Genomic DNA, 26,573 nt, shown 5'->3' with positions numbered 1-26,573 from the left:
GGAGATGCCTTTCATAGGGATTATATAAATGTAGATAATATATTATACATAATGAACATAAATACACTATATTATTATATATAAATAGTAAGGAATAAATAGAATTATTATATATACGATGAAAATAATATTATTACAAGTAAATAAACTAATTAAATATGAACAGATTTGGTGATATCTTTATTATTCCATACCCATACCTACATACGATATTTTCTTTCTTTATTATTTCACGGTATATATATGTGTACGTATATGTGTATGCATGTTATACGTATATATTTGTACTTTACTTATCACAATAATAACGGGAATATTATTGATAATGTCAGTTGCAATTTTTGCGCATTTTTATTACAGACGTTTCATTACATTAACATAACAAAATCTATACTTTCAAGGTACATGATCGTTAAAATGTTGTCTACCTGTGAGATCTTTAAGAATTATGCGCAGTGTTCAAGCTCCTGCACAAAATGTTTATTAAGCTAAAGTAGTCTCATTATTTAATGTCATTGTCTTTATTCCTGTGAGCTTACCGATGTAAATCGCCGCAAGCGCTTGGACACTTCGATAAGATTAAAGCGATCACAGACAGAGGCATTTCAAAGGTGACTGCTGTGAATACCTAAGTAGACACAGAAGCTAATACTTTTATGATTCCTAGGATATCCGTACTACGTAGGCATTCTCACACATCACCACCGTTTTACGATAATAATAGAGGCTGCAAAACCGACAGATCGAGTTTGTAACGTAAACTCCGTGTCTTGCCTTGTGTAATGATCTATCTAATATAATATCAATAATGTAAATACAAAGCAGTGATTAATGTAAAATCGTATAATTGCATATTGTAACAATCTGGATATATTTTTTATATATATATATATATATAAATCGTATTTTTTATCAATAATATTGTAAAATGTAAAAAGTATCATGTAAAGCAATCATCGAATTGGACGCCGAAATATCTTACGAGATAATCATAAAGATCGAAATATGATAAATTAATTGTTAATGATATTTTCTGGAATATAAAAAAGTGAAGAGAATTCCGTACACACGCCTTTGTTAAGCTCTCTGTTATTTATATGATCCGTCCTAGTTCGTCTATGATTATCCGTCAGTAGAAAGTATTTACTTCTAGTAGACCGTCGTGTTATAGTTCTGAAGGCACTGTTCAAAAGTTGACTATTTTTATTTTTTTTTTCATTTTTTTTTTGAAATAACAAGTCTTCAAAACATTTTCAAACGATCCGACATGGAAAATCGTTACAAACATCGATGCAATTTTCACATGCCTCGCTTGAACTATATCACAAAACTCAAAATAGAGTAGTTTCAACTTGACAGCCAGTGCCAATGCCAATGCCATAATTGTCGGGTCTGTGATCGGTTAGGAATATCATGAGCTAGTAAATCGGTGGTCAGAATTCAGGCTTATGATACGCAATGGCCGGTGCGTTCCATTGATTATGTATCAATATCGTATCATTATATTACACAAACGCTTATTAATTTAGAGGCACATTGCTAAGGGTCTTGGTTCTTAAAAGTTGCTCCCTACATTAATGAACTTATGACAGTCTAGCTATTATAATTATTCAGTACGACAGCGATTTGGCATATAATGTGAAAACTGTACAAAGATTCTGAGAATATAATAATATTCAAACTATTGCTCTGTACACATAAAAGTAGAACATAGTTAAAAAGGCCGATATTATGAAAAAATTTCAATACCTTTTAAGATATTTTGCAAATAGTATTTTGAGCCCGTAAAAGGAAAACAGAGAATGAAATATAAAATTGTCATGTGCATAAAAATAATAAGAAAACTTCTATTATATAATACAATTTTTCTACTCAATTTCCTTACCTAGGCAGGAAAACTTTGGCTACATACTATTTGTACCTCGGCAGAACCGCCGACTTTATGCTGCTAAGAACACTGATTGCGCATCTAGAATAAAAAGAATTGCACGCAGCATATACAGTGTCTAAATCAGAAACAGATCAATTACATACTCAGGAAGACCTTAACAGTAGTATATATGCTCACGCTTTAATAAACCTGAATTCTACGCACAACGATCATAATATCAATTAAGCATTCACTATACTCAGAGACTCTCCCACTTCGGAATGTTTAAATGGTTTCTCATTTATTCATTCATACATTATTGAACCTGCTGTTGTTTGTGTTCATAACTTATTTTAAAGCTCTTAGCCTTTAGAACGGTACATTCACAATACTGCTCTGAGATACGAATGCTCTAGAATGTCCACAGTAGACAGCAAAAGCGTCTAGACCACAGTGTTCACATTTCAATGCGAAACATTTTTCAAACTAGGAGAATCAGGCTGATGCAATGGCAGGCGCAATTATATATAAAAGTTAATTTCTTAATATACAAAAATGGATAAATTTCCTAAAAACTGTGTAAAATCATTCCCTGAATAAGTAATCACACGATAATCCTGTTCTCCAAATAACATGTAAGTAAAAAAACATAAACAAAATTTTTTTAATTAAAATTCTAAATAATACTTCAAAATTTGATGCTCCGTCAAAGTATCAGCCTGTATCCGTCAACATGAAGAAACAGTCATGTAATTCCGTAACGTCTAGACGCAGATACCACCTTTCTGCATCCAAACAAATGGAACACTAGATTAGATCACAAAAAGTATGGTGTAATAGTTAAAGGTGGAATTACTCTTTCAGAATCAGGCACTGCCTGAAATAGCACTGGGTTTCTTTGATCGACAGTTGTAAACTGTAAAATACTAGCTACGTTACCACAACGATAACAATAATTTGGAGCTGACCATACTGTTACAAGCTTATCATTAAACATGTACCTATAACCTGTAAATAAGATAGAAATATATGAAATATAATCATAAAGTTCTTTTGTGTACATTTTACTCATAAGTAAATACATATAATTTGTGTAACAATATATACCTTCATGAACCAATTGATGAGCTCTACAAATAAGTTTAAGATCGTTGATTTCCATAAATTCATATGTTACTTTACTTCCAAATAACCAACCTGCTCCACGTGGACTAATAGTCCATGATTCAACATCTTCTGGATCGGACCAAACCAAATCACAAAAAGCACCTAAAACAGAAATCGAAATGTATTCAAGTATAATGTAACATAACATATTAAAAGACAGTAAAAATACCTTTATGCGGAATTTCTTGATTTCTTTCAATCGTTCTAATTTGATCTAATGTTTTAATGGCTGGAGACAATCCACCATGTACACAAAGTACTTGTTCATCAATTAACTAAATAAAAATATCCACATTTTTATTAAACATCATAACACAATATTAAATTCATTTATTATTTACAAATACTAACGGCAGCAACTGCAAGTAAGTCGAACACCTTACAACAGTATTTCCATGCATTTGCATTGCCATATTTGTTTTGACATTCATCTGCACAGAATATAATAAATCTAATTATCATAATTATCAAATATGCAGAGTAATGAGTTACTCTCAAATAATCTTTTAGATGTTATATTACAATAAATACATCACATTTTTATAACATAATATATACTAACCATAAAAACCATAAACATGAGTGATTTGCCTGGATTCGTGATTTCCTCGAAGTAATGTTATTCTATCAGACCATTTAGCTTTAAGTGTGAGTAGGCGAGTAAATGTTTCTACGCTATAATACCCTCTATCTACAAAATCTCCCATAAATATATAATTTGTTTCTGGCACAGCGCCTCCATTACGGAATAATTCTTCTAGATCGTAAAACTAAAAGAAAATAAACAATCATAAAAACCGATTTATATAAAAGAATCGTACCTTTATCGTTGAAATAGTTATCGTTATCTCTAAAGATATCGATATCATGTTGAGGTTAGAATAAAACTGTGAAGTTTACCTGGCCGTGAATATCTCCACATACTGTTACCGGAGTAGATACTGGTTGAATATTAGATTCCTCTAATAATATGTCACATACCATGTCACAAAGTTTCTGAACAAAATTAATTTTATTGTTAAGAGACATATAGAAGATTCAAGTAACCTATGAGTATACGTTTAAGGTCTTGTTAGATGTGTTAACAAAATACAACATAATTGGTAATATTATTATTAATATTTTTCATATATTATTTACCTTAAGGTCATTTTCAGGAAGATACTTGCATTCTTTTGCAAGTTCCATCCATTTATCGATGTCTGACATTTTGGACTCGTATCGCAGGAAAATACTGATCGCGCCCTCACTTACATATGTCTGCACTGAATTTATAGTTAATTTATATATTTTTAAGAACTGTTTTAGCGGATTAATTTCAATTAAACTTCTGATCTTTATTTATTTTACTCATAAGACTTTAGACATTCTATTTAACAAAAAATGACTATATTTCATCGTGTTAAACACAAAATTAATTAACCTACTGTGAAGTAAGATTAAAAAAGACCAATTTTCATTCTGTTCAATCCTTTCATATTATTGGTCCTAAATTTTCGTACTATAAAGAGAAAATATATTTAAAACTGAAACCATTTTAATAGAAATATATTGAAATATCTTTCTACTCGTTATTAATAATGCCAATAAATACAATCGTGTCATATCACAATATATGTAGTTGCTACTTAATGATTTTAAAGTAGATGTTACTTTTAGGAATACATGATATATCTTCCAATAATGTCATTTAAATCCTAGTAATTTTTGTTTTTCTCTTGTACGCTTAATAAAAAGTTTGAAAGACTATTTGATAATTTTACTACGCAAACTCAAAACTACTCAGTAGGAAATTTAAATTTATATCATTCCAATGTTTTCTAAAATTATATACTATCTGAATATTGTATTAGTCATGAAACATTTGATGAAATTACATTTGTAGAAAAATAACTATAATCAGTATATTAGAAGGATACATTTTAACAAAATCAAAAATGAGTTTTGTTTAAATGTTGTTTATACAATTACATAAAATAATTAGCCAATGCATCAGCGCAATGCTAATAATCAGAAATTAATAATTATGATATATATTATTGCCTTCAATTAATAATTACAATGATAATATGACGCAATCTATTAAATATAACTGTATATAATTATTGGACCTTTTGAAATGAATATTTATGGATTAAATATTTGATTATCGATTTTGCAATATATGCAATAGACAGAATCTACTATTCTTATTGGCCACCGTCTATTTTCTTAATGGTTATAAATGTTCCTCGCCAATAAAAGTATTTACCGCGTAATATTTTAAATGAATAGATAGATTCAGGAAGAAAATGATAATTTATCATGATTGAATCGGAAAAGGACAAAGGGTATAATTTCAAGTTCCTTCGATAGAAAATCAGTGTGGGACGTGGAAAAAGGTCAGCAGCAGGAGGACGATATGGATTTTATCTTGCAACGAAAAGTGGGTCACAACGAAAACGCCTGTGCGCACGCTTCGATTATCGATTGAAACGTTACGTTTCTTGAGTTCGTACGTTGGATCTCATTTATGTGAATACAGTGACTGTGGATGTTCGTGGAATGAGTTCCTCACAGTAGGCCAGTTGGCTGACATCTCTAGTTCGTTGTCCGTGCGCGATCGCGAGTTTTGGAAAAATGCGGTGAAATTCAATGTATAACAACGTGCCTTCGTGAAATCGGCCATTTTGATAGTGCGTGTTTCACGAAAACGGATAAGATCGTTTCTGGCAGCTACCTTCGACGGTTGTGCGTGGAAGTGGTGGCAGCTCGGTGTCGACCACAGGACACAGCCGTAAAACTGAAAACGATAGTGGTCTTGGGCTAGTAAGAAAATAGCCTCAACAAAATGGCAGGAAATACGGGTATGGAACAATTAATCCCAATCGTGAACAAGCTCCAGGATGCATTCACTCAACTTGGGGTGCATATGCAACTTGATCTACCACAGATCGCAGTGGTAGGTGGTCAGAGTGCAGGAAAAAGTTCAGTTCTTGAAAATTTTGTTGGAAAGTAAGTATCTCATGTCCTGTCATTTTAGCATTTTTCATTCGTGTAGTACTTTCTGATATGTTTTAAGAATTAGAAGAATAATCGAACGTTTGGTTTAAAAGGCGTGGCGAACTACGTCACATTTTAATTCTAATATTTATCATTAGTTATATAAATTTGACTATTCCTCTTTTCTATGCCCCTTTAGGTTAACTATTTTAATCTATCGATCGTGACATCAAAATTAACTATATCTTTATGATTTGAGACCGCCTACACAGCGACCTGTCAAATGGTTATTTTTCCCGTTGCTATAATATTTAACCTTCTGATAAATTACTCAAAGTATACATATGTAACTAGGAAAATTATTAATTTAATTGTTGTCGATCTAGACCGCTTAATGTTATATTTCATTAACTTAGCTTTCTCCGAGAGCTATGAATATGTATATTAATGTGATAAAAATGTTAGCAAATTTTTTTAGTACATCAATTTCATAAGCATCTTATGCATAATTTTGTTTTGAAAGAATAATTATTAGAATGGTATCAGTAACCACATTTAACTTATTCAATTAAGAAAAAACATAAATGTTGCTAAATATAAAGGTATAATAGTTATAAGATATGTTAATTTCTAGCATTTTTCTTTTATCTTTCAAGTTTTAATCTTTAAAATGTGAAGTAATAATTTAACTTTATTATTTAATTTCTATATTATTATATTTAAATATATTATATATTTATATATATATAATTTTATGAGATAATTGCAATATTATTATTATAGTAATTATTAGATAAGAACAATATTTTTTTGTTTTCAGGGACTTTTTACCTAGAGGATCTGGTATTGTAACCAGACGACCACTTATTTTACAACTGATTAATAGTACAACTGGTGAGTCATCATAGATAAATAGATTATAAAATTTGTTATATTATGAATGAAAAAAAAAGTTCGACATACATTATAAATTATAATTGCTTTCAAGAGTTTTAATATTATATAAAACCTTTAAATTACACTATGTCAAATTATATAATAACAGTTTATTTTATTATATATTTAACATTTTTTATACATTGTTCATTATTTTCTTTTGATAAATACTAAATATAAATTTAATACAAGTTTTAATGACTTGGTATTTAGTACTATTTATCTGTAATTGTTGTCTGTAAAATTATCATATTTCCTGTAACAATGAGCTTTTGATAAGCAGGAAATCAAGAATATTATCACTTTCAGTATGATGTGAAGCAATAAAAACTGTTTCAGTAAGATATTATTTAGAAAACTTTACATATTAGCAAGTAAATTATTTCTTTATTGTAGAATATGCTGAATTCTTGCATTGTAAGGGTAAAAAGTTTGTGGATTTTGATGAAGTACGGAAGGAAATCGAAGCAGAAACAGACAGAGTTACAGGCAGTAACAAGGGTATTTCTAATATACCAATAAATTTAAGAGTATATTCACCTAATGGTAAATACAGTCTTTTATTATATGTTGATTTATGTTAATAATTTCATTAATATATTTATTATTATTAGTTCTAAATTTGACATTGATTGATTTACCTGGCCTCACGAAAGTACCAATTGGAGATCAACCAGTAGATATAGAATCTCAAATTAAAGCTATGATCTTTCAGTTTATCAAAAGAGAAAATTGTCTCATATTGGCAGTAACACCAGCAAATACTGATTTGGCAAATAGCGATGCCCTTAAACTTGCTAAAGAGGTAGATCCTCAAGGTACATGTTTTTAAATATTTTAAACTTAACAGATATATTATTATATTTCATATATATATTATATAAATGTTAACAAATACATACAGAGAATTATTTACATTGTAAATTGTTTAAGGTGTTCGTACAATTGGTGTTATTACAAAATTAGATCTTATGGATGATGGTACTGATGCAAGAGATATTTTGGAAAATAAATTATTACCCCTAAGACGTGGTTATATAGGTGTCGTTAACAGAAGTCAAAAAGACATAGAAGGTCGAAAAGATATAAAAAATGCTCTAGCAGCAGAAAGGAAATTTTTCTTGAGGTATAGATCAATCATAAAGAATAATTACATTAATCAATTTTTTAACAGTGCGTCTAAAATATTTCTTTTTGTACACATTTAGCCATCCATCTTATCGACACTTGGCAGATAGGTTAGGAACACCATATTTGCAACGCGTTTTAAATCAACAATTAACAAATCATATTAGGGATACTTTACCAGCATTAAGAGACAGATTACAAAAACAGTTGCTTGCACTAGAAAAGGATGTGGAACAGTACAAACATTTCAGACCTGATGATCCTGCCATAAAAACTAAAGCTATGTTACAGTAAGTATTTTTTTCTTTATATAAGCTATTATATGTGAATTTATAATTTCTTTGATTTTTGTAACTTTTATCATATTAGAAAATAAAATTAACTTAATGAAAAAAAAATGATACATATATAAGAAATAATGTATAAAACATATTATTCTATAATAGATTCATAGGTATTACTTTTATAAACTCTTTTCCTTTCCTTAAAATACATTATGGGTGGAGGGTCTTGATATTTTAGAGCCTTTATTCTTATTTTTCAGATCAATTCAAATGTTTATGTAGGTATCATACTTTTTTTTTCATCCGTGTGTATCATTTGCATGAAAATTTTAATACATCTTTATATAACCAACTAGAGAGTGAAAAATAACAAAAAAATTTCATTAAAATTAAACATTTTGATGTATTAATGAATTATGTAGAATTTGTTTGGCTTTGCAATACTAAATATCATGACTCTCTGCCCATATAACTAATGTTGAGGTTTAGTGCTTGTTTTTATATTGATTGAAAGAAAAACGTTTTTAAGGATGATACAACAGCTTCAGTCAGATTTTGAAAGAACTATAGAAGGTTCAGGATCTGCACAAATCAATACAAATGAGCTCAGTGGAGGTGCTAAAATAAACAGATTATTCCATGAACGTTTTCCATTTGAAATAGTTAAAATGGAATTTGATGAAAAAGAACTGAGAAGAGAAATTGCTTTTGCTATTAGGAATATTCATGGTAAATGATTATTTCAGTTTTAATAGTTTATCACTGTAATTTCATTACATGTATATATTGAGATAAGTAAATGACTTCAAAAATAAGTTATTAACAATAGTATAATGTCATAGGTATCAGGGTAGGTTTGTTTACTCCTGATATGGCTTTTGAGGCAATAGTCAAAAAACAAATCAATAGACTCAAAGAACCTAGTCTGAAGTGCGTGGATTTAGTTGTACAAGAACTCAGTAATGTTGTACGCATTTGTACTGACAGGGTAGGTATAGTTTGTTAAATTTGTAAAATCTGTTCTCTTTTGATAACATATTTTTAATATAATTTTTATTTTACGTGGTAGATGTCACGTTATCCTAGACTGCGAGAAGAAACGGAACGTATTATAACCACTTATGTTAGACAACGAGAACAATTGTGCAAGGAACAGTTAATACTTTTGGTTGATTGTGAACTTGCATATATGAACACAAATCATGAAGATTTTATTGGTTTTGCCAAGTAAGTTACCCACATTTTGTTACGTGTTTTTGTAGCTACACAGCCAAATCAAAAGAGTAAATAATATGATAGAAGAATTTAATTTTTGATAATCGCACATCTAGCGCTATATGTTGCTCTTATTATTATATTCATAACTGCAGTTATAGATTTTAGTGTACTTATACATATCTACAAAATACACTACACTATGCTTAAATAATAAATCTTCAAAACATTAAAAATATTTCCTAAATATAATAATAAATATTTTTATTACTATTAAATTACTCATGTTTATATAGAACATTTTAACGTAACATAATAAAATAATCTTCTAAACTTGTACAGTGTTATCAATTAGAAATATAACATAAATTATGTTTTTTATTGTTAATTAGTAAATGTTATTATTATTAAATACATATAAATATTTCCATAACAAATATTAAATATTATCTTTGAATAAATATAATTTTTGCTAATTCCTCTTTCTTTATAATGACGATGATGATAATAATAATCTATATTTTTAATATTGAATAAACATTGCATTTTATATCATGCAGATTTTTGATATGTGAATTTTTTTTCATCATCATGATATCATCAATTCATGATAAACATAATAGACAAATTTAAGTTTTTTTTATAAACCTTACGAACCTTATGAAATCATTAAGTGTATGTCTTGAACATTTCTTTATATCTTTAACAATGAATCACATAATAATATGTTTTATTTCTGATTACTGTACATGCTTAATTAATACTTTTGAGAAACTCGAATTTGCAGTAATGAATTCTATCTATCTTGCATGACTAATGTAAATTCAACACATAATATAATTCACATAATGACAATGTGCTTTACTAATATAATACTTGTAAAAACTAGTTTCATTAGTTTCATTATGGTTATAACTTAAGCTTTTTATGAAATAAAGGAAAAGATGATAAAAAAATTCACCAATTACATATACTGTTAGTTATATTAGTTTGCTTGCAACCTTTTTTTTGCAAATTAGGAATTATATATGTTGATTTGTATTTTATTCTATATAAAATACATATCAATGTATATAATACATATATTTTATACCGTGTTTCCCTGAACTAATATGACTCAAAATAATTTACATTTCGAAACATATTTAGCATAAGACATTTAATATACATTCGACTATATTCATATGACTTTCACAATCAAACTTATACGGTATATTTTATAATCAATGCATGCTATGCCAAAATCAGTTCACATTGCAAGCTTTAAAATAGCGATTCTTAGTTTACTTTGTTCTTTAAAGCTAAGGCACACATTTTTAGTATCATTAATAAATAGTAGAATTTATTGCTATTTTCTCTACTTCATGTACATCTATATGACCCATTGTGTCATATATATTGTCATATTAAATTATATCTCACTTACATATTTTCTCTTTGCAATACGCATACTTCTAATATTTTAATTCTCTTTTTCTGTATAGCAAACATGAATTTTATTCATTTTTATATTTTGCTTATTTAACACTTTAACATCTTAAAGATTGTAGTTCTCAAACATATCGCGAGAAACGGGTTTAAAAAAGAAAAAATATTAGAAATATTAAAATGATTAGCAATTTCAGTTCAATTTTTATTTCATATTCAATAATAATATTCTATTTCCGTTTTTAACTTTTTAAATCATATTATGTAAATTATAGAAAAATTTACATAATAGGTTTCCTTTATGTTATATAGTTTGCAATAATTGAATTAGGGAATAAGAATACTGTAATTACTGTACAATTTTTTATGTCATTAAAAGGTAAGGCATACTTAATATAAAAAAATTATCTATGAATATCAACTGGTATAGATATTTTTCACCTTTTTTATACTTATTGCATTAACAAACGTATGTCTTTCCTTGAACTACATGGCATATACACATTTCGTGACATTTCTTTCCATTCATTAATACTTTATATTTCACAATTAAAAAAATTATTTAATTATATCGGCAGCGCGGCAGCCAGTAGCCATAATGCAAGGTAAGAATTATAAAGTACATTGGAACAAAAATTTACACTACATTTTTCTTCCTTTTCTATTATCACGCTCTTAATTTGTTATGCTTATTTTTTATTTAACTTTTTCTAGCTTTCAGTTTTATAACAAAGAACGGAATCCTTAATAAGCAATATTGAACTCATTTCCCATATAGCAAAAGATTGAAAACTATATTTTTCTAGTGTACTTTAAAGTCTTTTTCTTTTGAATGAAATCAAATTTTATGTGTTTTTATTATTCAGTATTTCATTATTAGTTTAGTGTATAACATCATAAAAGGTTAATACTATTGATACATATATGTACTTGTATACACTTTATAGATCATAAGAATGGCACTTGAAGTATCATTTTTAATTATTCATATACCAAAAATGGGAGTGGTTTGTGAAAATAAAGAAATAAACTTAACCATCATGAAACATTGTATGCCATTATGAATAAGTTATTATTAAATTTTCATTGGCTATATTTTTTTATCTAATTTTATATATTGTAGAATACAGCCATAATCTATCACAATTTTAAGAATTTGATCTGAATATTTTGTACATAGTTGCACAATTTAACTATATAGTTAAATAGACTATTCATTGCCACAGTCATTCATGAATACTCCAAATCGTATATTTCATACAGCAGCATTAGATTTTAGTTCCATCATTTTTTACATGATTTCACAATATATGTAATATTTGCTTCTGCAATTTTTCATGTGTTATGATCTGCAAAGATATTACAATGTTGATTAAGTAGAAATAATATTGTGTGTATTTATATGTTACAAATAATGTTTGACTGCATATTCAAAAATATTCAACTGCAACATTTAAAGCTGTATGAAAGAGTATGTGCATGGAGTTGTTGTGGCTGTATGTTATAATTCTTATATGCAACTAAAAACAATGTAAAAGGTAAATTTTTGTTTAACACATAAAGATTTCATTATTAATTAGTTATAAATCAAAAATATAGAAGCCATGTAATTATCCTCTCTATATTGTCATTTTGTGATCATGTCTCATTTTCAATATTTTGTATTATAAACACAGATATTTTGAGAAATTAAATTAATTAATATTACTTATATTTAATATATTACTTATATTTTATGATGTAAGATTAAATTTGAATATAAACGTTTGTGTACGTTAATACAAAAATTATTGCTAGGTCTTATTCTGCTAGATTTTTTACACAGTAAACTAACAAATTTTTGTGGCAATTTATTACAATGAATTTTGTACATGGGTACTCAAACGTATTTTTTTATTAACATTTCATTATAAATTATACATTATGTTACAGTGCTCAACAGTCCTCAGAAAATGCTGTTAAATCTGGTCGTCATACATTAGGAAATCAAGTAATACGCAAAGGATACATGTGTATCCACAATCTCGGTATAATGAAAGGTGGTTCAAGAGATTATTGGTTTGTCCTAACATCAGAGAGTATTTCTTGGTACAAAGATGAAGAAGTAGGTATTTTTTTGCTATAATATAGTTAATAACACGTTAATTATGTAAGTTCTATGTATTATTTCCTTGCTTAGGAACGTGAGAAGAAGTATATGCTACCTTTAGATGGATTGAAATTGCGTGACTTGGAACAAGGGTTCATGTCCCGACGTCATTTGTTTGCTTTATTTAATCCAGAAGGCAGAAATGTTTATAAGGATTACAAACAGCTTGAACTGAGCTGTGAAACTCAAGATGATGTTGATTCATGGAAAGCTTCTTTCCTCAGGGCTGGTGTATATCCCGAAAAATCAACAGAGCAAGCAAATGGTGAAGGAGAAGTATGTTTCTTATTATATAATTATGTTGTTTATATTGTTTCATATATATACTCAATTAACTATATTGTATGGTGGGAAATATAACATATTTAGGCCTGGGACACTCGAGTGCCATTCGTCTAATCACTACTCGCGTTTATTTTTTTAGATACAAACAAGATGACAAATTGTATCACGTGTAAATTTATTTATATAAATTTATATATATTGCTGAAACGCAATTGCAAAAATGACGTATGTCACTCGTGCGCACCGATTGTAACGCAACTTCGATAAAAGTATATTGATATATTATGTAATTCTTATTTATAAATTAGTTATTTAATTATTTGTTTTGATTAAAGGGAAGAATTATTTATTATTATATTGGAATATATTTTGTTACGTTTATTAGAAAAGGTTATTTTGGTTTATTTTAGGATATACAGCGGGTGAGTTAGTACGAGAAATGTAATTAAAATATTTTGTTTGAATTTTATATTTTTAACTGTGTGGTGATGTGATGCATTAGTTTGGAAATATTTTAAATTATTATATTCAGAGAGAAATTGATTCTTCGCATCTTTTGAAAATATATTTAATTTAATAGCGTTCCTTTTTAATACAAGTATGAATTGCGCAATTTGCATACGTTTTATATTATTCAAAAATTAATTAGATTACAATATTACATTCACAATAGTTATTACATTTTTTTGCTTCTAATTAACTAAAGGAAGGATATGAGGTTCGTACAATGTAGAAATTTTGTAGTTATACAGAACACACAACACTTACATGGATATGAAATACCACTACACTTAGCTTTGCTTTTTTGCTGATAATGAATACGATTAAAACATGTATGAATTGTTTGTGAAAATACTTTATTTTTCCCTGCAAGCAAAGTTTCCATTTAAGCACAAAATCAATAACACTTTATTAATTATTGAAATGATGTATTATTTTTTGTTTTTATTTATGTTAACTATGTATGTGACATTATCTGAAGTATTGCTTTTAATTTCATCATTTCAACAAAGAATGCAAGAAATTTATTATTTCCATATTTATAGGGTGGATCGGAAGCTCAATCATCAATGGATCCTCAACTTGAACGTCAAGTGGAGACCATTAGAAATCTGGTGGATTCATATATGAAAATTGTCACAAAAACAACTCGTGATTTGGTTCCAAAGACAATTATGCATTTGATTATAAACAATGCAAAGGATTTCATTAATGGAGAGTTACTGGCACATCTATATGCAAGTGGTGATCAGGTAAAATATATATGAATTTAGTATATTGTAATTTTATTTATTTTATTTTATTTTATTTATTTTATTTTATTTTATTTATTTTATTTTACAAATAAATTTCCAATGTTCTCCTGAGTTTATGATTTATAATTTTACTGTTTATTTCCTAATGAAATAATATTTCAAGGAATACTTTTTATTTTTTTCCATTAACAACAATTTTTTGTAAAAACTTTGCATACACTAAATACTTACAGTATTCCAGTCTTTTCTGCCAAATTTATCGTATACTTAAAATTTGGAAAAAAGTATATGGACGTGAATTATAGGCTTCAATGATGGAAGAATCACCCGAAGAAGCACAAAAACGAGAGGAGATGCTACGCATGTATCATGCATGTAAGGAGGCACTTCGTATTATTGGAGATGTTTCGATGGCGACAGTGTCTACTCCAGTACCACCACCTGTGAAAAATGATTGGCTAGCATCTGGCGAAAATCCAAGGTAACAATTATGTTATTATTTTCATTGTCGCTTATGCATTTAACTAATTTATTATCTTTCAATCTTGTACTGCCTGCTTTTGCCTCATACACTTGAACACCATTGAAACAGTCTTGGGTAAGAGTTACTATGTACATTTATTATACTAACTAAAATTTGTTCTCTTTTTTCAAATGTACATGTATTTCTCTGCTTTGTAGTTTTATTTCAAGTATGTAGGTCCACCGATATTAACTTCGAAAAATTATTTTATCGTTTATACGTTTCTTATGTTTTGCATAAACATAAAAAGAACTTCCTATGATATTTTTATTTACATATAAATTACATATATTTGAATATCTGCTAGAGTGAAAGCATTTTAAAATGTTTTTAATATTAAATTGTAGTACAGTGTAAATTATAAATAAGAAAAGAGTGTGTGTTCTAATCTCAATTACGACAGTATAATAAATATACAGCCTTTATGGAAAATAAGCTGTTCAATGTATAGAAAAGTCTTTAATAAATCAGTGAAAATTTATATTTCATTCGTCCGTTGATTGTAAACTTCAACTGTGATAAGTTAACAAATCATACAGAAAAGAGGCTATATAACTTTTTTTTAATGCCCTACACACCATGAATATTTCGTGTTCTCTTATTTTTATCTTCTGCTTTCTATATAGGAGCAATAAATATAACAGCTATTGTTCATTTTATGTGTTACAGGTTATCACCACCATCTCCTGGTGGGCCAAGACGCGGAGTGACACAGCCACCACCTCTTTCTAGTTCTCGAGCCCCACCTCCGGTTCCGTCTGGTGGTCGACCAGCACCGGCTATTCCTAACCGACCTGGACCTGGTGGACCCCCGCCAGCCCGTGCCACACCTGGCCTACCTCCTCCTCTTATACCATCGTAAGTACTAAGAATTTAATATAATTTTTATCCAATTTAACGGAATTGTACCTTGTGAAGTAGTACAGAGAATTTAAAGAGACAAATCGTTTGGAACACTCTGTACTATCGAGTATCTTTCGATTGTCGAGTTTCTCACAAATTTTGCACAATGTTCTGTTAGTTTGTGTTGGGGTAGTCTTGTGTTTTAACTACAAAGTAGAGGTCCTTTTCTTTTCTTAAACATCACAAAATGTTTTAAAAAAGAAATTTGCAGTTGCTTGTCCTCTATAGCTTTGTCTAATTGGGGCTTTGGTGCTAACTTCACTTTCTATTGCAGGCGCCGACAATAAGTCATCGCACTAACTCGCCTATTCACTACTAATTAATATACATATATACATATATCAATTGCATCTAGTCAGTGTATATTTTACACGAGATACAATTTCCTAATGCTATATGTTTTGTCTGCAAGTATTATGAATAATTATTGTTAATTAAGGGTGTGTAAGTTGTATAAAAATTAATAAACTTGTGAATATTTGTATTAGTTAGAGATTAAGAAGAGCTTCCAAGAACTTTGACGGGCGATTTATCTTATATGTATTACGCATTATATCAGTAATATATCAAATTATTTCATATTCCAATTACTTCTTAAAAACGACCTAGGAATTATTATTCGTATTGTTTCGTCGTTTTCATTTTATTTCATAAATATTGTAGAAATTGCTGCTCGCTTCTTGTAATCATCCTAAACAAATTTATACAATCCCGATGTAATGTTACAAAATTGCACACCTCTAATTAACAATCTAAGTGTCTATGATATATTTAATCGGTACTAGTGACAAAAAGTATGTATAAATAAATCACGATTCATTCGCGACGAACAAAGAAAAATGAGGTAGAATGACATTTGTTTAATTGTAAATTAGTTGAGTGAAATTGTAAATTATATCTGTATATACAACTAAGAACGTTGTAAAATAAATGATCTTGAGTTCTTATCACAGGTGGTGGATAAGTATTCATTCGCTTTACTAACAGCATGACATTTTAATTGTCGCGTAAATGAAATACATTTTCAATCGATTCGCAGAGCGATATTTCGATAGATGTAAAAACCTGTATGAGAGAATGTGATACATGAATATATACGGAATAGATTTTGCCATAACGTGTTGCATTTGCATTTGGCAGCTTCTGAAACTCTCTTAACATTACTGCTTTCTTGCCATCGTTGATTCAATTAGTAAAATCACAGAAAAAGCAAGAAAAATTGATTCTAATATTGTCAGCTATTTTGTCATTATGGGGGATGAACGTGTCGGTGCCTGCATTGAAAACATTCTTTCTGTTGAACGAATATCAAGCAGTTGATCGTCAACGCTCTACTACTCGTTACCGAATTCCCGCGTCTGTCGCTTAGTAGAACCACGCGAGAGATTACACATACTTCTTAGGACATTCGAGGATGCAGTCTAAAATGTAGTGCATCATGCAGATATTAATTTAAATTACCATATATTAGTCGAATTCTCCCTTTATATAGTAGCATACTATTGATAAGGCATTGAAAACAAATAAGATTTGTAGTAAAAGCTGAGTGTCCGTGGTGTATGTTTAGTCGTGGGGGTGGTCTTCAGCAGAGGGTGACGCAAGCTGCGACGCAGGCCGCTGCTAATGCCGCCGTGAACGAGCTGATGGAAGCATTCAAGATCAAGTAAATACTCTTGCTGCCTCATAACTCTTTTTTTATATGCGAGATATCTTGCTCTTTTAACCACGATAATGAATTATTATGGGCAATCTTATTTAAGTTGCGCTAGATTGGTAGACTGTTCAGGGTTGAGAATGAACACTAATTTGATGTCTCACTGTTTTCCGATAGTGTGTTTCGATAACTAATTCTTGCGAATTATAACCAGCTATGTTTTTTTGTCTCCTTCGCTCTCTCCCCCACCCCCTCTCTCTCTCTTTCTCTCTCTCTCTCTCTCTCTCTCTCTCTCTCTCTCTCTCTCTCTCTCTTGCATGATCCGAAAAATTGGATTAATAGCGATGATATTGCCTTCAACGTTATATATCGTTATTCGACATACATATGTGTGCGAGATATAGACATTATATATACATATTGAAAGAAAAGAGAGTGAACGTCCCTGTGCACATGCCATAGAAAAAAAATATACGTGTGTAAGGGAATACCTCTGTATATTTGTAAGACATGTAATTCGCTTCGTTACATTCCATATGTATATTGTTCTTACTTGGTAAAGTAGTTTATTGTTAAAAGGAAATAAATATTCTTTCATGAACCGTAGAATGATGACGTGTATTGTGTAATCCCAGAAAGCATAAAAAGCTGTAAGACCTGATATAACATATAATTTATTGCTGTTTCGCTTTGAATGCTGATATCAAGTATTGAATACTTGCACATACATATCTTCTTACTTAAAGATATTTAAAAAAAGAAGGAGTTCAATTTTTTAAGTCAATATATTTATATCTCCAGTGACTCTATATCCTGGAAAGTCTACCAGAACCCTACGATGTGATCAAAGGTAGTTTCGATTAGGCGAAATTCCGATTCCGATTGCGATGTCAAAATTCACTCCCTGAATTTGCATAAAATAAAATAAGAAATGTCATGCTGTTGGGCAAAAGTTGTCGACAATTATTATTGAATGTTCGTTTTATCGCATCTGTTCGATCGATTTCTAATCGGCGACAACTGCGTTACAAATAAGTTTTAGTATCTGTAATTATTAATTGCGTGACGCAAACACAGTTACATATATACACACACAGATACGCATTACACACTGTTTCTCTACCTCTTTAGATGTCACCACATTTTATTCCATTCTTAGCCATTAATATTAAAACTGTCATATAGAGTTATACATATATACATACATAGCTAATCCCTAATGAAGTATTAATGAAAAAAAAAAAATGTGCTCAGACATAGGATGTGATATAGCGTAGAGTGCTTCAAGGATTTTGCATGAAAATCCTGAGTCGCGAACTCTCTCCCTCCCTCTGAATAGTCTTAATAAAAGAAGATTAATACTAATGATACCGAATGAGAATAATAAATATATATTATACATATACAATACAATATTAATCGTATGTCGTTATAATGTATAATGAATGTATATCACTCAGCATGCGTTCAGGAGCTGCGTTATATTTGGAAAAGGTATTTGTTGTTTCTTATGCTCCTCGACCGTGTTTAGCAAATTAAATCAATTATACATGTACATATATAAGGAAAGGGAATATGATGTATTCTACTACATTCTTGTAATTAAATCCACGGGACGCGATGTGCTTTCGGATTTGTGTAGTACACATGTTTGATGATCAAGAATGCTCCTCTCTGTACTATATTCGGAATATTTATCTATAAACTTTTGAATAAGATTATATAAAAAGGAAACTTATTGGTAAACAGATGAAACATTTGATGATACTTAACTCTTAAATAGCTGCAGAATCGTTTAGTAGAGAAATGCTTAAATTAAAAATTATATTAGCTTTTTTACAAAAATGGCGTATGTATTTCATATATTATTTTCACGAGTTTATCTTTGACTTTTTTACTTGTTATAAATAATAGAAGTTTCGTTATCAATATTATCGTAATTGATTGTTAAGAAGTTTCGACGCATTTACTGACAACGCTATCACATTTTGCGTTATAATTAATCGACCTAGAGTAAACTTTGTCCCACTTCAACGTAACCTTTACATATTGCATTCATGTATGTATAAATATTTTTTAACGAGCAAATTATTCGTCATTGCAAGAACGATACCATGCAAAGAGAAGGATTAAGTCTGTTACCAGTGACGCGTGAAGTATCGAGGGCAATGATCGAAGTGCCACTATGAAAAAAGTAAAACAAAGAAAGGAAAGAAGAAAAGAGAATATGTATTACTTTCCATTAGAGCGAAATGTCGAAGGTTTCTCTTGAACAAATAGTAACTATAAAAGAGCGTTGAGGACAATAATTCGCATTTGCCGCGTCACTATGTCCTTCGTGTTTGTTCTGATCGATCGAATCAAAAAAGAGGCAATCTCAATGATGTAAATTCTAAATTGAGTGAAACCCATTGCTAACTCGTTCGTTTCAGTGTTGAAAGAGCCTAGTAATATTCATTGATATCGTTCCACCATACATATAGAGATGTATTTATTTACATAAATTTACGTAAGAATTCTCCGCCACCTTCTCTTTTCCAAAACTTTGTAATGTCTACACATATAAATGGATATTTTGCGTTAAAAAAAATGGCTTTTGGAAAACAATATTAGATGAAGATCAAACTTACAGTCTGAGTGAAAGCACATCGCATTCGCAAATCGAATTATCTATCGCCTGTTAATACTGGACACAACCTTTAATCCGTAATTTAGATTATTCGCTGAGTACTAATAGATTGAATTGTACCGTGTACGTTGTTCTCTATCAAGGAAATGAAAAGAATTACGGGAAGATAAACACAGACATACACAAAAAGAACAAGAAACTCGGAAAAGCGAGCAATCACAAGTGGTATTATTGTAATGTTATTGTACAGATATATATATACATATGTCTATTGATCATTTTATGCACCGTAATTCCAGAATTAAGTAGATCATACGTTGAAACTACCGAGGTGATTGTGATTACGATTCACAAATTGTGAATACAATTATAATTATTATAATTATTGTTATTATTAACGATATCATTATATTGTATACTGTACAGGATAAGAAAGATAACGTTATTCGTTTCAGTAGTGTGTCAGATTTCTTGCTCGATAGATCGTGAATTTTTATTTTCGTAAAGTTACATACTTTAGCATGGTTCCTTTAGACACAAGTCTTATGAGTATTAAAAAAATGATAGAGATACAAGTAGATGTACAAGCCTCGTAAGTACGCAGCGTTGCGTTTCAATAACACTGGGTATATCAAGTAGTAGAAACGTGCAAAGAAAAATTGTTCTTCAGTATGTCCAGGTTCTTATATGTTCATCAACAGTATTCTGCGGTTCCACCCTTCGAGATTATATTTCAATTTTTTTACACCACTTCTTGTACCTTTACAACTGCAAAAATTTTTGTCTAGCTTATCGAATATGAATTTTTGGCCTTTGGTACCAATATACGTATACGTTGAAACTATTTGTAAAAATTAGATGAAAAAGATGTTTACATTCACATTTAATTTGTAATTCATACAAATTTTGATTACTATTGGCAATACCCGATTGGGTGGAATCTTTATTTCAAGTATTACAACGAAAAACGACAAGTGAAGTTGCCATCAGCGAATCGTGAAACAAAGAATGTTCACGGTTTCCTACTTGATGCGTCTTTACGTTCGTACCGTCAATTAACAATTATTCGATTCCTTTGTTTCCAAAGAAGAAAGAAGGAGAAATCTTCGTACATTTTAACTTTTACTTCATGTTGTAAGATCTATGATAAATAGATTTTTGGGGTATTGGGCCTAAAATGAGATCTTTGAGAACAAGCTCGGCTTTCGTGACTAGATCCAATGAAAATAGCGTTAACCGTGTTTAGCGATTACTCTATTTAGAGACCGATTATGGATGCAAAAAAAGCAAAGAAATCATAAGCCTCTTTGTGAACATAAAATACAAATATTGTTGCCGCACTTTAGCATTTAATCGTCCAATCGAAAGGCGATCCTGAACGTATCTATAATAAAATTAATTGAATACTTTTCAAAATCAGGTGCAAATTTTGTAACCTAATAATTATATAATGCTCGGTTCAAACGTATAGTATTAATTTATCTGAATTAAAAATACTATTTCTTTACCGTATATGTTTCGATTGTTTAATACCATCCTACGCTCATAACTACGTTCAGATCGTCTCACGTTCCAGAGAGAGGAAGAGAAGAGAATAAATCGCGCAGGAAAAAGCAGAAGAGAGCAGATCGATGAACGAAGTTTCATGACTGCAACACGCATCCTATTCACGCGACAGATTATATTGTTACATGCTTCCATCGAAAAGCCTTAAATACAGAGAAATTCTAGCTAAAAAGGTTACTAGGTTTGTGTAAGACGGATCATGGATTAATAAGCGTGATTCTATTGTATATGGCGGGCCAAGCGTAAACGTATACAATCTCGCGTAACAAGAACGTGCGAACGATGGAAAATGAGCGATAAAGACGAATATGTAATTAATAAAAATCGATGGAAATACTATTCGTGGCTGGATTCGTCGCCGACGTTATTTTCACGTGGTTAAAATTTAGATGGACATCGGAACGAATCGTAGACAGCAGATCTCTAAGTAACCCACGCGTTATCAATGGATCAATCCTTGATAAAAATGATTCGAAAAATTAAAAACAAATATTCAACGTTTCTTGCGAAGATGTCAATAGAGCTTACTGCTAGTTTTTAATTACATTAGTAAATTTTTCATCATTTTTATACCCCTGTTATACCCCTGATTTTGATAGAAATGATGTTTTTCTACATCTCACTACAAGAGGAAGCGATTGTTCGTTGAACTCGATCACCGATATTCATCCTCGAACATTTGTTGTAAAAAATATTTCGTAAATTCAAAACAAGGAGAACATTGACAAGGGGGGTTACTTAGCAAATTATTCTATTAATTATTCTAATCGTTTATCCTATAAACGATTCACCATATTGTAATATCGCGCGATGATCGCGTGATATTTGCATACCCCGTTTTATTGCAATATAATTGTATATATAGAAAAAAATAATATGTTATAAATTCAAAATGTATATCTACATATATACATACATACGTACATATAGATATATTCATATATGTGCAAAAATGAAAATTGGGAGAGAAGCGTGTGTTATTATCTGATGACCGGAAACGCATTTCCGCTGGGGAAATTAGTATCCAATGAGATTAGCATTCGATTACTGCGACTGGATACTGTTCTTATTGTGTTGTAATACTTGTTTTTAATGTGTTGACCACGTTTTTTACATGTTCCATTAATTCTTCTCTGATTCTCGCTTAATTCTATGTACCGTTGCGTGCAAATAACAAGTATTATTTTTAATAGAGAATGCGCGAGATTGTCCTGATTGTTCCCGCACGCTGGGATGCGTATTCGCGTTCTGCGTTATTTTTCATTTTCTTTCTCTTCTTTTGTAATCAAATCACTGTCCAATGTCTGCCACCTTTTTAATATTTTTTCCCATAAAAGCATCCAGGATCTTACCTCGTGAAGTATTTTACATACGAATCAATTCAATTGTATTTATCTGTATCCAAAGGACGTTTGAAAAGATGCAATTAAAGTTAAGGTTTAATTGAAAATGTCTAGAGGTATGTGGATTTAAAAACGATTGCAAAAAATTGTAGAATGAACGTCCTTTTTATACATTCATTTCTGCATGCGTTTTTGCTACTGCTTGAGCATGTGTAATTGGATTTTTTCTTTTTTTTTTCCTTTTTGTTTTTTGCAGATCATCATCTCATGTTGTATTTAATGACGTCACTTATTCGTTTATTATTATAAGTACTTTCTTTCTTTGTGCGCTTTACAGAACAAATTCGTAGTGTATTTTTGTCATTATTATTTACAAGTACATACATTCATATTGGAGGAGACGATATGTCTGTTGCACTTCACTCTCTGTTATATATTCGACAATTATTATTACTTCTCTTAACCCCAATTTTATAACAGAAAATATATTTTATCTCATATAAAATACTCTCATTCTCATATCATAGCTTAATAAAGTAAATATTAGCGATACCCAATTAGATTTATTCACTTGAATTTGTTACGTATATAATTTCTAAGATGAAGTAAATTTAATTGGTCATTGCATAGCTTTACTCAGTCTCTCCAAATGCGAATTAAAATATATTTAAAGAGTAGAAAATATCATTTCGTTAGACAATATGTCTTCGATTTTTCAAAAAAAATGAAACGTGACAAACACTTACTATGCAAATAAACTTTTGATTTTACATACAATTTGGAAATATATGAAAACTATAGAATTCAATAAATTTTATTTAAAAAGAAATGTACAGTATTTTTCGCAAATTATATGATTATGTTCGCATTCGAAGGGCAAAATTATGTTTCGTGTTCGCGCGACGTTCATCACCGCTTTACTTGTTTAAATTAATAATCAATCGTCGCGTCTCAAACACTTTAATGAGAAGCACCGAGTACTTAATCACTGTCTGTGTTATAGGCGTCCTGTACCCAATATTCCTCCCCGAATTCCCGACAGACCGTACTACGGCCGATTAAACTGAGCTAATCCATGGAAAGCACACGACATCTGTGCACATCCACGCCCGAAAGTATTCGAAGAGTTTCGTTCTGAAACAAGCCGATGACCGGGACACGAAAACGAGCTCAGGACGAAGAGATGGAAGACGTTACCCAACATTTTCAAGTGGGTGATAGATGAGATGAATTCGGGTGAGAGATCCTCTGCAGGATCAGAACGCACGTCCTTTTCAGATCTGTGTCCTCCTTTAATTTTGGTTAATGTCGTTGCACAAAAATTGTTGATCGTTTTCGTCCGCGTAAAGAAGAAGATCGGAAAGGAGGGACGTGATCGATGAACGGAGCAGGAGGAACAAGGCTGTGCCACAAAAACAAAACGGAAGAGGAAGAGGGACCAAGAAATGAACAGACGAGAGCCATTGTAAGGGAAGAAGACGGTTTACTAGTCTGTTACTATTAGCGATCACTCGACAGCCAGAGATCCAATTAGTCACTTCTACTTCTTCTTTCTCTCTTGATATTTTGTCTTCTATGTTATTTATAACGTCGTTAGACGTGTTAGATTACATGTTAGCTGTTAAGTATTAAAAGAATCGTCGATGTGCTGGATGCGCACGACGGATGCTGGAGGAACGATTGTTAGCTTGTATAAGATGCATCTTCCGGCAAGAAGTGACGCGGTTATTCTTTTAAGTCTCGTTAGCGACTTCGTTTTCTTTCATCAATGGTTATCAGTATTATAAAACACAGGGAAGAATCAAAATCGAAATATGATTCATCCTCATGGATCATGATACACAGACTGCGGATGTTATGAACATAACTAAAGAGATTTCTTCTAAATGTATCTCCTAAATATTCTAAATGTTATATAAAGAGTCCTTTACCTTGGACATTTTGTATATTTTTACGTATTATATATATTTTACACATTTTTACGTGCGTATCTAAGTTTTCTATGCATGAACATCCACAGTCTAATGATATATTATTTAAAGTCGGCAAACCTTGTTACTGTTCTTCTAAAACGTTTAGGAAAACCATAGACATGAAAATTATAATTAAATAGTCATCGGTTTTTGCTTCTTGTCCGGGGACTTGCTAACAAAGTATTGTTCAAAAGAGATTCGTGGACGACGTAATGTGCAACCCGATTACCTCGATTTTAGGAACTTACTAGAGCAAAAGAGTACACACGGTTCACCCTACGACTCGTTTAATTGACGGGTGAACGAAATACGAGACGAAAATATTCGATCGACAACAGCATTCCAGAAATATCCGTGTGCATGCCTTTGCAAAACAAAAAAAAAAAAAAAAAATACAAAGTGTACATACATACATATATATATGTATATATGTATATATGTATGTATGCTGTATGTATGTATGTATGTATGTATGTATGTATGTATGTATGTATGTATGTATATATAAATATAGAATGGGTGAAACTACTACGAATCATATTGTGATAATCACATAAAATGCAACAGTCCTTTTTGTACGGTTAATTTATTGAAGTACGATGACGATGCCATTTTACAGCTCGAATTTAGGAAAAGATATGATACAATTTACGGACAACGAATTACAGAACAGCAATCCACCAATTTGATCTTTTTGCGGTCGAAAACGGAATTAGGTGTACATGTAACGCGCGAAAACTTTAATCATTTTTACCTTTTTTTTTTTTTCTTGTTACATTTGCATCTTAACGCGGTAGCTGTCGTGGTGTAGATGCTTTTGGAGGGATACGATACGGGAAAGCCAGGGTCGTGTCCTGTTCCTCAGAAAATATTAATTATTTTAAAACAGAAGCCAATGTTGTAGATAGGAGAAAAAAAGAAACAATTGTACATATAAAATCAAATACGAGTATAGTATTACGTGTCGATTTATATGAGAAGGTGGAAGAATTTTTTGTCTTTCCCCCTATCATTTCTTTTTTTTTTTTTTTTTTTTTTTTCATTTTGTATTAAACCAAACTTCACGCGTCGATAACCGATCCACTATGATATACGACACCGACTGACAATTAATGTAAGTATCTAGGACTCATACGACGAATCAAATAAATGATATTTAATACGAATTCATAATCCTTTAATTGCTTTCCAGCACCTTCTGATGCAATCTGAAACCTTCCGATAGTCAATTTTTCTTTCTTCTTCAGTATGTATGCGTCAGCAAATTTTTGTTTCCTGTCTT

The 26,573-nt window shown here is 30.4% G+C and overlaps 2 protein-coding genes across 12 annotated transcripts; one reads left to right on the top strand and one right to left on the bottom strand.

Annotated features, from left to right (window-relative positions):
- Positions 1–332: 332 nt before the first annotated feature.
- Ppv (Protein phosphatase V) lies at positions 333–4,409 on the bottom strand. Its single transcript, XM_072022775.1, has 7 exons — positions 4,178–4,409; positions 3,938–4,033; positions 3,600–3,807; positions 3,389–3,468; positions 3,207–3,312; positions 2,978–3,139; positions 333–2,878 (listed from the first exon to the last, which is right to left on the bottom strand). The coding sequence occupies exons 1-7, from the start codon at positions 4,244–4,246 to the stop codon at positions 2,688–2,690; spliced, it is 912 nt and encodes a 303-aa protein (XP_071878876.1). The 5' UTR covers positions 4,247–4,409; the 3' UTR covers positions 333–2,687.
- Positions 4,410–5,438: 1,029 nt separating this feature from the next.
- Shi (dynamin-1 shibire) lies at positions 5,439–26,457 on the top strand. 11 transcript variants are annotated; one of them, XM_071999673.1, is made up of 18 exons: positions 5,439–6,031; positions 6,840–6,913; positions 7,352–7,501; positions 7,570–7,773; positions 7,889–8,081; positions 8,164–8,373; positions 8,897–9,096; positions 9,210–9,355; positions 9,437–9,594; positions 11,589–11,615; positions 12,943–13,114; positions 13,190–13,435; positions 14,151–14,162; positions 14,491–14,697; positions 15,006–15,181; positions 15,956–16,081; positions 17,694–17,789; positions 24,322–26,457. In XM_071999673.1, exons 1-18 carry the CDS (start codon positions 5,868–5,870, stop codon positions 24,383–24,385), a joined length of 2,625 nt encoding a protein of 874 aa, XP_071855774.1. In that variant the 5' UTR covers positions 5,439–5,867; the 3' UTR covers positions 24,386–26,457. The 11 variants fall into 11 exon arrangements, 10 of the variants coding, with proteins under 10 accessions (XP_071855774.1, XP_071855778.1, XP_071855777.1 ...); XM_071999669.1 differs by lacking the exon at positions 14,151–14,162 and adding an exon at positions 13,855–13,866 and having other exon boundaries at positions 5,443–6,031; positions 15,893–16,081; XM_071999667.1 differs by having other exon boundaries at positions 5,444–6,031; positions 15,893–16,081.
- The last annotated feature ends 116 nt before the right edge of the window (positions 26,458–26,573 follow it).

Source organism: Bombus fervidus, chromosome 3 (genome assembly GCF_041682495.2).
Source record: "Bombus fervidus isolate BK054 chromosome 3, iyBomFerv1, whole genome shotgun sequence".
NCBI classification, from domain to species: domain Eukaryota; kingdom Metazoa; phylum Arthropoda; class Insecta; order Hymenoptera; family Apidae; genus Bombus; species Bombus fervidus.
Note: the sequence above shows the minus strand (reverse complement) of the source record. Positions and strands in the feature narration are given on the sequence as shown.

Bases quoted from the DNA above. Each gene is read 5' to 3' on its own strand.
- Ppv (XM_072022775.1), bottom strand. From the start codon at position 4,246: ATGTCAGACATCGATAAATGGATGGAACTTGCAAAAGAATGCAAGTAT. The intron at 3,140-3,206 runs GTATTTTTACTG...TTTCTGTTTTAG, and splicing joins TCAAGAAATTCCGCATAAAG to GTGCTTTTTGTGATTTGGTT. The intron at 2,879-2,977 runs GTATATATTGTT...TCTTATTTACAG, and splicing joins TCATCAATTGGTTCATGAAG to GTTATAGGTACATGTTTAAT.
- Shi (XM_071999669.1), top strand. From the start codon at position 5,868: ATGGCAGGAAATACGGGTATGGAACAATTAATCCCAATCGTGAACAAG. The intron at 9,356-9,436 runs GTAGGTATAGTT...TTTACGTGGTAG, and splicing joins TACGCATTTGTACTGACAGG to ATGTCACGTTATCCTAGACT. The intron at 9,595-11,588 runs GTAAGTTACCCA...TTATATCGGCAG, and splicing joins GATTTTATTGGTTTTGCCAA to CGCGGCAGCCAGTAGCCATA.